This window comes from Boleophthalmus pectinirostris, unplaced genomic scaffold, assembly GCF_026225935.1.
Source record: "Boleophthalmus pectinirostris isolate CB_2022bp ecotype Guang Dong unplaced genomic scaffold, ASM2622593v1 HiC_scaffold_16, whole genome shotgun sequence".
Lineage (NCBI taxonomy): Eukaryota > Metazoa > Chordata > Actinopteri > Gobiiformes > Gobiidae > Boleophthalmus > Boleophthalmus pectinirostris.
The window spans coordinates 37,008,683-37,021,789 of record NW_026571095.1 but is presented as its reverse complement, the minus strand read 5'-3'; the positions used below and the strand labels follow the sequence as shown (position 1 = coordinate 37,021,789).

Below are 13,107 nucleotides of genomic sequence, written 5' to 3'. Positions count from 1 at the left end.
AGCAGTGAGAGCTTTGAGCTCCCTTCTAAACCAGACTCAGTGACTGTGAGCAGAGCCACAGCGCACAGCGTGAGTCTGCAGGTCAGAGCTCTCTCAGTGGGAGCGGAGAACGTCTGTGGATACAGAGTGGAGTTCTGTGAGAAAGGACAGGAGCAGTGGAAGCAGCAGCTCCAGGCTGAAGCTGGAGAGGTCACAGTGACAGGCCTGATCCCAAACACAGAGTACAGCTTCACAGTGAGAGCCGTCACTGAGGCGGGAGTAGGTCCAGCTGCTCCTCACACCTCCATGAAAACCTTACCCTGCGACCTTCCAGAAAACCCCAGCGCCATGTCCACCTCCTCAAAGATCTACGTCCGCTGGAGGAGACCTGCACAGGTGGGACAAGGCGCCCAGATCCTCAGATACATCGTGGAGTACGCTGAGACCGGAGACACACTCCAGTGGAGGAGAGAAGAGTCCCATTCTGAGGAGAAGGTGATCTCTGGACTTAAGCCTCAGACAGAGTACATCCTCAGGATCTTCTGTGACTATGGAGAGAACGGAACCAGCTCAGAAAGCTCCACTGTGACCATCACCACCAAAACATTCACTGCAGCAGAACTCATCGTAAAAGACTCTGTCAAAATCAAGTCTGGAACACCAGAAATCTACAAACTTGGTCTAAAAGCAGAAAAACTGCGCACTGCCTCGTGTCAGAAAATATGTGTTTGGAAAAGAAAGTCATAAAGAAAATCGTATCATGATCCTTCTTGGACCTGTGGGATCTGGGAAGATCAGTCTCATCAATGCCATGATCAACTACATCCTGGGAGTCAGATGGACCGACCCGTTTCGGTTTAAAATAAACGAGGATGAGACTTCTGACACAGTGGTGTATCAAATAAACCACCAGGAGGGATTCCAGGTCGACTTCTCACTCACCATCATCGACACTCCAGAGTTTAGAGATTTTACAGGCATCACAGGAGACAAACAGACCCTGGAGCAGATAGCTTACCTCTTCAATGATTTGAACATCACAGAGGTTCATACAGTCTGTGTAGTGGTCCAGTCGTCTTTAGCTCAACTCCCTCCAGCCCTGTGTCACGTCTTACACTCATTCCACTCCAGCTTTGGGAAAGATGTGTTTGAAAACCTCAAGATTCTGGTGACGTTCGCAGATGCTCAGATGCCTCCAGTTCTTGAGGTACATCACAAGCTGCTGGAGTCCCATGTCCTAAAACAGAGGAGGGTCTGCCAGTCCACTTCAAATTCAACAACTCTGCAGTGTTCGCCTCAAACCAGACCTCTGCAGAAGAAGACAGTTTGGATCAAATGTTCTGGGACATGGGAAACAAAAACATGACGAGGTTCTTTAGTGACTTAGAGAAAACTCAGAGCAAAAGGATGAATCCAGAAATAATAATAGTACAACTATTACATAAATGGGACCCCAAGTAGGACGTGTAATGAAGACATACGATTTCAATTCACTTTGCTTCATTAGGTGGACCTCTGTGGAACTGAAGAGTAATTCAACAACTGCAGACAATGCAATGCCACATTCATTATCCATGTCCCATTAGAAACGACGCAGAAATGGACAAATGTGAAGTATTTGATTCAGATGGAAGTTGCACTGTGTGTCCTGGAAAAATGTTTCTGGCGCAAACATTCAGTCCAGAAATACAGATGGAAAAACAAGACAGACACAAAGAGAGAAACAATGAAAACACTGAAAGAGAAATACCAGAGACAAACTGTAGAGTCTCTCCTTAAAAATAAACATATAAAGAATTTGAAGATGTGGAGGCAGAACTCTCAAAGATGTAACATTCAGTTTTTAAGAGAAAACTATTCCTGATGAAGACAAAAAAAAAAAAAAAAAAAAAAAGCAAAAACTGTAAATAAAACAACAAATCAAAGCATGTTAAACTAAAAATGGATAAAACAATTGGATCTGTGCAGCTGATGTCATCAACATCCACTGGGACTGTGACGCTAACTAGAGGCACTGCTGTGTGTGAAACTCTGTCATAATCTGACTTTTATTTAAACACAATCTGACCTTAAAAAAGTTAAAGTTTCATCAATATTTCATCACTGATCACGATTTAGATCAAAAACAAAGTTACTGTAAGTGCTCTTTGTCTCATCCAATCTGCTGCCCGACTCTCTCTATATTTACTTTACTTTTATATATTTACTTTAAAACTTTACTTTTATATATTTACTTTAAAACTTTATTTTTATATATTTACTTTAAAACTTTACTTTTATATATTTACTTTAAAACTTTACTTTTATGTATTTACTTTCAAACTTTACTTTTATATATTTACTTTAAAACTTTACTTTTATGTATTTACTTAAAATTTTTACTTTTATATATTTACGCTAACATTTTACTTTTATATATTTACTTAACTTTTTACTTTAATATTTACTTTAAACGTTTTACTTTTTTTATTTATACTTTTACTTTAAATTGTACTTTTATATATTTACTTTAAACTTTACTTTTATTGTTACTTTACTTTTATATATTTACTTTACTTTCTTTTATATATTTACTTTAAAGTACTTTATATACTGTCTTTGTACTTTTTTCTTTTACTTTGTACTTTTATATATTTACTTAAAATTGTACTTTTGTACTTTGTGTTTCTGAGGCCATAAAAAGTGTCAAAGTGAAGTGGTGTAAAAGGAGGCTGCATGTTGTGAGTGTGTTTTCTTTGCGCTGTGTGTTGTTGTGTGTTTATTATCGTCTGTGTTGGATTTGGTCGAGCTTTAGTTTCTCTCTGAGTCTCATCACACGTGTCTCTGATCAAACGGGGGAACTGCCAACAATAATCTCATGATATTCATTTCATACTTGACGCTCGCTGCAGTTAAAGTGAAAAAACCTTCTGCTCCGTGACCTCGGACGATGAACGCCGCTCCGTTTGACGACACAAACTGCAGAAGCTCCGGAACGTTCCCGGGGTAAAACTATCGGCTCAAAGATTCATTTGGAATTGGACGATACAAAGGCTTTGTCAGACGCCCAGACCCTCAGACTCCCTCAGACTTTCAGAAACCTCCATGCTTCTAGACTCTGGGATTGTGTGTGTGTGTGTGTGGCTGCTGCTGTGATTCTGTTGGTTCCTTTTGTTTGGACAGAATTCTGCAGACTTTTTACACACTTAAATGTTTGACACTGCAGTGTGAAGCTCTTTGGAAACGCTCTTGTTTATGAAATGTGCTGTACAAATAAAGTGGGCCTGGATCCTGCTGTGACGTCATTAAAGCTGCTGTAGAACCGTCTCTGCCTCTTTCTTCAGTTTTGTAACGATACAAGACCAGTGTTGGGAAGTTTACTTTTCAAATGTAATCCCCTACAGATTACAGATTACACACCCCAAAATGTAGTTTGTAACAGAATCCATTAAATGACTTAAAGTGAGTAATGTAATCTGATTACTTTGGATTACTTGATTTGATGTAGAGAAACAAAGACGAGGAAATCTGCACATAAGAAGTTTTATCTGATAAAAGAAAATAAAAAGTCCAAACTTTACTGAACCAAATTAAAAATATTATTGATAAAAGACGAAGAAACACGTCCACACAGCAGGATTTAGTCCTGTTAAATCCTGTTTGAGACCTGGTTTAGTCCTGGTTTAGTCCTGGTTTAGTCCTGGTTTTAGTCCTGGTTTAGACCTGGTTTAGTCCTGGTTTAGTCCTGGTTTAGACCTGGTTTAGACCTGGTTTAGTCCTGGTTTAGTCCTGGTTTAGTCCTGGTTTAGACCTGGTTTAGTCCTGGTTTAGACCTGGTTTAGTCCTGGTTTAGTCCTGGTTTAGTCCTGGTTTAGTCCTGGTTTAGTCCTGGTTTAGTCCTGGTTTAGTCCTGGTTTAGTCCTGGTTTAGACCTGGTTTAGTCCTGGTTTAGACCTGGTTTAGTCCTGGTTTAGTCCTGGTTTAGTCCTGGTTTAGACCTGGTTTAGTCCTGGTTTAGACCTGGTTTAGTCCTGGTTTAGTCTGGTTTAGACCTGGTTTAGACCTGGTTTAGTCCTGGTTTAGACTGGTTTTAGTCCTGGTTTAGTCTGGTTTACCTGGTTTAGACCTGGTTTAGTCCTGGTTTAGTCCTGGTTTAGTCCTGGTTAGTCCTGGTTTAGATTTAGACCTGGTTTAGTCCTGGTTTAGACCTGGTTTAGTCCTGGTTTAGTCCTGGTTTAGACCTGGTTTAGTCCTGGTTTAGTCTTGGTTTAGACTTGGTTTAGATCTGATTTAGACCTGGTTTTAGTCCTGGTTTAGACCTGGTTTAGACCTGGTTTAGTCCTGGTTTAGACCTGGTTTAGTCCTGGTTTAGTCCTGGTTTAGTCCTGGTTTAAACCTGGTTTAGACCTGTTTTAGACCTGGTTTAGACCTGGTTTAGTCCTGGTTTAGTCCTGGTTTAGTCCTGTTTAGACCTGGTTTAGACCTGGTTTAGTCCTGGTTTAGTCCTGGTTTAGTCCTGGTTTAGACCTGGTTTAGACCTGGTTTAGTCCTGGTTTAAACCTGGTTTAGACCTGGTTTAGTCCTGGTTTAGTCCTGGTTTAGTGGCAATAAGTGGAATAACCTAAAAAAAAAAAAAAAAAAAAAAAAAGCCCAAATTGTGTAAACAGTTAAATCTCTCTGTGTAATCCATTTATTTCAACAAAGTAACTGTAATCCAATTACCACTCACTGAAACAGTAACTGTAACTGAATACAGTTACTCATCATTTGTACTCTGATTACTCTGGTACATGTAATCTGTTACTCCCCAACACTGTACAAGACAAATCCACAGTGATTTAGTGTCTGACGTCATTTAAAGTGTCAGTATCAGTAAACGTTGTGTACAGGGATTTAGAATCAAGTCAAATGTACAAACAGAAATCAAAGTGACAAACGTCCATGGAGATGTTTGAGCTCAATCAGCAGCATTAAAACAGACACACATGACTCAATTCATGTTCCACGTTTCCTCGTCTGGACTTCTCCTTTACAGGGAGGAAACTGAATGTTTCCAGTCTCTGGGAGGAAGAGTGGGAACAGCAAGTGCAGGGACGGCGAGCACCAGGAGATGGCGCTGGTTCAACACTTCACAGGATTTAACAGTGTTTCTGTGAAACATGTTTCACCTCCAGCAGCAGTTTAGTTGTTTTCTCTTTGACTTCTACGGGGGATGAACTGTGACACTTGACATATTTACATCACCATGTTCCTTTTATTGTTGTGGAAATGATAAATGGTCCTAAAACAGCGTCTGAACGTGTTGGATCAGTTTCACTTTCGTTTTGACTCTCTCCCTTCGCTCTCTGCGGTAAATCGCTGCAGCTTCACGTCCCGTCACACTGAGCCGCGTCCCGCTCATCAAACTCCTGCGCGTCACATCAGGTTTGTCACGTTGCTTTGTTCACTTTTACACTGTCATGTTTTTGTGTTTTGATGGACAGTTGTCGTGTGGGAGTTTGGCTGCTGGAGGTTTGTGGTTTGATTATTGCTCAGAATCTTACAGTTAATCGTCAGGAGGGTTTGAAAAGGGCCCGGGACAGATCGCTAATGACCCATGACATGCATGAAGGATCAAAACATCAGCATCATGCAGGCCTTTTGTCAGAGAAAAACAACAACATGAAAACATGAGAGGTGTCTTTTAAAAAAGAATCTGATCACATCAGCGACACAAGGAGCAGCTGTTTTTTATCAGCGACAACAGTTTTTTATGTAAATGAACCATGCGGTTTTACATAAACAAAAATGTGTCAGAGCTGAATGATCTGATCAAACAGACTGATGTGTTTATAGTTTAGATGTTGTAAAGTTGAGTTTATTTATGCAGAAGATTTGAATGAAGAATGTGTTGGTTTGATGTGTGCAGTGGATTGTGGGATTCTCACAGCTCCTCACGCTGGTTAAACCTCCCGAGCTTCCGACGCTAAAGCAGCTCAAGGTTTGTATTTTTCCTGGTTTATTAAATTGATTTAAGTTCATTTTGCACTTGTGCATTTGTAAGATTATGTCAAGAATCCTGTGAATATTTGATCATATCACGGGGACATGAGTGTCCCGGTTTGTCTGCGCACATGTAAACACAGTGTCCCGAACACTGACAGAACCGGGACATGGAGAATAACGGGACACTGATGTACATGTGACGCACTCAGTGTGTGCACCTGCAGCCTCAGTCCAGAGGAGGCGCTAGAAGAACATTTACATGATCACAGTTTTAGAGAAAAGCTTTTCACAAAGTTCTTTTGTCGCATTGATTTTAAAGTGGAATTTAAAAAATGTAAGTGCAGCAAAAAACATTAGAAATGTCCCTGTGGACGTGTTTTGTGACATGAAGACATTTGCAGAACGAACTGAACTGGAGTCAAAAAGTGACATCTGTGTTCTCTGTATGTTTAGATTAAAACATTGACGGCTCCAGCCACAGCGAGCATCAGTCTGAACCTTCATCTCAGCTTCATCTCAGCTGCATTTCTTACATGAAATGGGACCAAAAGTTCCTCTGGACGCTGAAATGTCCCAGTTTACACCAAACACTTAGTGCAGAAAGAACAAAAATGTGACTGTTTGCTGCAGGTGTTTCAATCAGTAGGAGCAGATAGAGGGCGCTCTTGGAAAAAGGATCAAAACAAAAACACAGTGGATTCCAGGCAACTCCAAAAAAGTAGAAAAAGTAAAAAATCACACGAGGAAAAATATAGTTAACAGGCCTTTATTAGAAAGGCTGTCCTGGTTACAGACAGTGGGTTATATGTGAATTATAATGGGTTATATGTGAATTATAATGGGTTATATGTGGTTATATGGGTTATATGTGATTATAATGGGTTATATGTGAATTATAATGGGTTATATATGAATTATAATGGGTCATATGTGAATTATAATGGGTTATATATGAATTATAATGGGTCACATGTGAATTATAATGGGTTATATATGAATTATAATGGGTCATATGTGAATTATAATGGGTTATATGTGAATTATAATAGGTTATATGTGAGTTATAATGGGTTATATGTGAGTTATAATGGGTTATATGTGAATTATAATGGGTTATATGTGAATTATAATGGGTTATACGTGAGTTATAATGGGTTATATGTGAATTATAATGGGTCATATGTGAATTATAATGGGTTATATATGAATTATAATGGGTTATATGTGAATTATAATGGGTCATATGTGAATTATAATGGGTCATATGTGAATTATAATGGGTTATATGTTAATTATAATGGGTTATATGTTAATTATAATAGGTTATATGTGAGTTATAATGGGTTATATGTGAGTTATAATGGGTTATATGTGAGTTATAATGGGTTATATGTGAATTATAATGGGTTATATGTGAATTATAATGGGTTATATGTGAGTTATAATGGGTTATATGTGAGTTATAATGGGTTATATGTGAATATAATGGGTTATATGTGAATTATAATGGGTTATATGTGAATTATAATGGGTTATATGTGAGTTATAATGGTTATATGTGAGTTATAATGGGTTATATTGAGTTATAACCCTGTAAACATACCAAGGTGTTGTCTGTAAACACGAACATTAATTGATGCTGAAGCTGCATTAAAGTGTAATGTGTAACATTTCATTGTCTGTGACGTCTGTAACCAGGACAGTTTGGTGGTGTTTGGTGTAAACTGGGACATTTCATCGTCCAGAAGAACTTTTGGTCCCATTTGATGTGAGAAATGCAGCTGAGATGAAGGTTCAGGCTGATGCTCGCTGTGGCTGGAGCCGTGAATGTTTGAATCTAAACACACAGAGAACCTGATATTTGATAATTAGTCCTGGGATAATGTTACGTCTGATGTTCACCAACTGGCTCCACTCTGTTTCTACTTAGATGTAGGTGCAGTTTCCCATTCAGACGAGGTGTTTCTACATAATATCACACAGCAGCGTTCAGTTTACGAATTCAATGTGACAAGACAAGACATTTTTACAATAAATTTGAATGAACCCACTTGTTGTTCAGTTGTTGTAGCTCCTTGTTGTGTCATTACTCTGTTTTTACTCTGCTACAAACTGAAACATGCACAGTCTTGATCTTGATCGATGTTACCACAATTATGCAGACGACACTCAGATCTACGTCTCTCTGGCAGCAGGAGACTATGGACCAGTGGAGTCACTTGGTCACTGCATCCAACAGATCAGTGTGTGGATGCAAAACAACTTTCTCCAGCTAAACTCTGACAAGACTGAAGTCATAGTGTTTGGTCCACAGAAACAAAGGGACAGTGTCAGCAGTCACCTCAAGTCTCTCTCTCTAAAACCTTCAAATCAGGCAAGAAATCTAGGGGTAATAATGGACTCAGACTTGAACTTTAACAGTCACATAAAATCAATAACATCTGCCGCCTTTTACCATCTAAAAAACATAGCAAAAATCAAAGGTTTACTGTCTAAATCAGACTTGGAGAAACTTATCCATGCATTTGTCTCCAGTAGATTAGACACTGTAATGTTCTGCTCACTGGTCTCTCCAAACGAGCTGTGAGACGCTGCAGAACATCCAGAACGCTGCAGCTCGGGTCCTGACTCGAACTAGGAAGTACGAGCACATAAGTCCTGTGCTCAGGTCTCTGCACTGGCTTCCTGTGCCTCAGAGACTTTAAAGCAGCTCTGCTTGTACAAGTGTCTCCATGGCCGAGCACCAAAGTACATCTGTGACATGTTAGTGTCATATGAACATCTCGCACTCTGAGGACCTCAGGGACCGGCCTCCTGCTGGTGCCCAGAGTCACGACTAAACAAGGGGAGTCAGCGTTTCAGGTTCATGCAGCTAAAACCTGGAACAGTCTGAACATGTGAGACAGACTCTTCTGTGACGCTGTTTAAATCCAGACTCAAAACATTTCTGTTTGACTGTGCAAATAACTGAAAGGTTTTCATTCTGCACTCTTCTCTCCAATTTATGTCTCTCTTTTTTAATTTTAATCTTCATGATTATTTATGTTTTGATTTGTTTTTATTATGATTTTAATGTATTTCTTATTCTGTAAAGCACTTTGAATTACTTTGTGTACGAATTGTGCTGTACAAATAAACTTGCCTTGCCTTGCCTTTCTTCTGCTCGATGAATAATGTCTGTGAAGTGATGACGTGTTTTTGATGGTAAAGTCCCGTCTGTGAATTCGTGTTCGTGCTGATGAAAGTGTAATCGTACATTTTCATTTGATTATTGTAATTCTTGACGTGGTAACTTTTCAATTAATATTCTGATGATAAACTGCACACAATATATTTTATGTACGACTGGACTCATTTGAGAGTTTACAAATATTTATTTTATGCGCAACTACAGACAAATATGCACGGATTTCTATTCTATGCACACGAATATTTTTGACAGCTTTCTTACTCCATATCATGCACACTCGACTTCATGTAGTAGTAACCGGGATACTGCGTTTACATGCCACAGTGTCCCACTTACTGTCGGAATAAACCAGCTGCAGTATCTCGGGTTCTAATAACCGGACACTGAAACTGGGACACTGTGTTTACACAAACCATGAACAAACCAGGACACTGAAAAAACCCAATCATACACACTCAGTGTGAACCTTCTGAGGACGCCCAGTGACCTGGAGCCACACACACACACACACACACACACACACACACACACACACACACACACACTACAGAGACACACACACACACACACACAGACACACACACACAGACACACACACACACACAGACACTACAGAAACACACACACACTACAGAGACACACACACCACACACACACAGACACACACACACAGACACACACACACACACCCACACCCAGAAACACACACACACAGACACACACACACACACACAGACACACACACACACTACAGAAACACACACACACTACAGACACACACACACACAGACACACACACACAGACACACAGAAACACACACTACAGAGACACACACACAGACACACACACACACACACACAGACAGACACACTACAGAGACACACACACACACAGACACACACACAGACACACACAGACACACACACACACACACACACTACAGAGACACACACAGACACACACACACACTACAGAGACACACAGACACACACACACACAGACACACACACACACACACACACACACTACAGAGACACACACAGACACACACACACTACAGACACACAGACACACACACACACACACACTACAGAGACACACAGACACACACACACACACTACAGAGACACACAGACACACACAGAGACACACACACACACACACACACTACAGAGACACACACACAGACACACACACCACACACACACACTACAGAGACACACACACACACACACACACACACTACAGAGATACAGACACACTACAGAGACGCACACAGACACACACAGACACACACACACAGACACACACACAACAGAGACACACACACACACAACAGAGACACACACACACACACACACACACTACAGACACACACGACACACAAGACACACACACACACACACACACACACTACAGAGACACAAACACACACAGAGACACACACACACAACAGAGACACACACACACAACAGAGACACACACACACTACAGTCACCGGTTCTGTTCATTGTATTTATGGAAAGAATTTCTAGGTGCAGTCAGGGGCCGGAGGGTTTGGTTTGGGGACCACAGGATCTCGTCTCTGCTGTTTGCAGATGATGTTGTCCTGTTGGCTTCATCAGACCAGGACTTGCAGCACTGAGGTGGTTTGACCCGAGTGTGAAGCAGCTGCAACCGCAGCACACACCACATTCACACTGGGAAATGTGTGTGAAGTGTCTTGCCTAGGGACACAATAACAGTTTTTGTCACTGGTGCCCCCCTGTGGCTCCTGGTATTCCCAGTGGTCTCCATCCAACTCCTGCCCAGGCCCAGTCTTCTGAGCCTCTGAGATGTGATCAGATCAGGTTTGGATGCCACTCCTGGACTTCCTCCACGCTGCATCTTGACGAACTTTTCTGCAATAAATAATGATTACTGTAGCCATAAATATAGAAAAAAAAACAGTTAATGTTGACAATCCGATAAAAAGAGTAAATACTAACGTGCATAAGATGGCTTCAGACTGTAACTCACCTGTGGAGATGGCGGCTCTGGGTCGGTCTTTTCTCCTGGGCATGTTGTACGACTGCAGATCTGACACACTGGTCCCAGGTACGTCTGAAAGAGAACGGTATTCTACATGTATCTCGTCTTTATTAGAATCACTTTATATTTATTCATCCAAATAAACCTCTTGTTTTTCAGGCCTGACTTTCTGGGACCAGGAGAAGCTGGACAAAGACATGAGAGTGACTCCTAAACCCAGCACTCAGTGTCAGATCGTGGCGTCTGATCACCTCTCTGAGAAGGCCTCTTCACTCGGAGTGGAGGCTGGACTCAAAGCCAGTTTTATGAGTGGACTTGTGAAGGTTGAAGGGTCAGCAAAATATCTGAACGATCAGAAAAGTTCCAGAAGACAGGCCCGAGTCACTCTGCAGTACAAAACTACAACAGAGTTTAAAACACTGACCATGAACCAGCTCAGCAAAGACAACTTAAAGCACCACGAGGTCATTGACAAAGGTCTAGCCACACATGTAGTAACAGCCATCCTCTACGGAGCCCAGGCCTTCTTTGTGTTCGACCAGGAAACATCTGAAGATGAAAATGTCCGAGACATTCAGGGAAACCTGAAGCTGATGATTGAAAAAATTCCAAAGGTCTCATTTGATTTAGAAGGGAATTTGAAAATGGAGGACAGAGACAGAGAAAAGGTGAACAAGTTCTCCTGCACTTTTCATGGAGATTTCTGTTTAGACAAAAGTCCAACGACATTTGAAGAAGCAGTAAAAGTTTATCAAGACCTGCCCAAACTTCTGGGCCCCAAAGGTGAGAACGCAGTCCCTGTGAGGGTGCACCTGCTGCCCCTCAGCGCCTTAGACTCTGCAGCGTCTAAACTGGTGCGTCACATCAGTCTGAGGTTAGTCTGTGAGACAGAGAACGTCCTGGAGAACTTCAGGGAGCTGGACATGATCTGTAATGATGTCCTGAAGAGTCCTGCAGGGCAGAACTTCTCACACCTTTTTGAAAAAGTCAAAACCTTTAACTCTTTGTGCTCCGAGTTCCTCCTGGGACTCCAGGGAACTCTGGCCACGAAGCTTCCATCCATCGATCAGAGGAGGAGGAGAGGAGGAGGCTGCTCTGGCAGAAGTCCTGAAGAGGGCAGCAGAGAGTCCATTCAGCTCTCACCGTTTGAACCAGTGGATGAACGAGGTCGTTAAGGAGACCAACACCATAAAAGTCCTCACAAAACTGATGAGAAACACAGAAGTCGTCTCTTCTGAAAATGACCTCGTAGAGAAGGTGAGTGACTCAGAGAAAGTCCTGGTGTTTGTGTTCACGTCTCTGGAGAGGGCAGAGCCGTACCTCGAAGAACTGAAGAACCACCTAAAGGGGATTCAAACCCACGAGTCTGGAGCAGAGCCCACACCCTGGTACAAGACTAAAGACGTGATCCACCGAATGAGACTCAAAGCAAAGGTGTTTAGTGACTTTGCAGACGCCAACAAAGACCAGGACACAAAGGCTCTTCGGTTCCTGGCAGTGGGTTTGACTGATGAAAACCACAAAGAAGCAACCATCTATCTTTATGAAGACGGGTTCCTCAGCAGTGAGAGCTTTGAGCTCCCTTCTAAACCAGACTCAGTGACTGTGAGCAGAGCCACAGCGCACAGCGTGAGTCTGCAGGTCAGAGCTCTCTCAGTGGGAGCGGAGAACGTCTGTGGATACAGAGTGGAGTTCTGTGAGAAAGGACAGGAGCAGTGGAAGCAGCAGCTCCAGGCTGAAGCTGGAGAGGTCACAGTGACAGGCCTGATCCCAAACACAGAGTACAGCTTCACAGTGAGAGCCGTCACTGAGGCGGGAGTAGGTCCAGCTGCTCCTCACACCTCCATGAAAACCTTACCCTGCGGCCCTCCAGAAGACCCCAGCGCCATGTCCACCTCCTCAAAGATCTACGCCCGCTGGAGGAGACCTGCACAGGTGGGAC

General features: G+C 41.9%; 1 protein-coding gene across 1 annotated transcript; it reads left to right on the top strand.

The window, feature by feature from the left end:
• Positions 1-5,098: 5,098 nt before the first annotated feature.
• Positions 5,099-12,340, top strand: LOC129408269 (neoverrucotoxin subunit beta-like). Its single transcript, XM_055151414.1, has 4 exons — positions 5,099-5,382; positions 5,867-5,938; positions 11,132-11,231; positions 11,325-12,340. The coding sequence occupies exons 3-4, from the start codon at positions 11,132-11,134 to the stop codon at positions 12,338-12,340; spliced, it is 1,116 nt and encodes a 371-aa protein (XP_055007389.1). The 5' UTR covers positions 5,099-5,382; positions 5,867-5,938.
• The last annotated feature ends 767 nt before the right edge of the window (positions 12,341-13,107 follow it).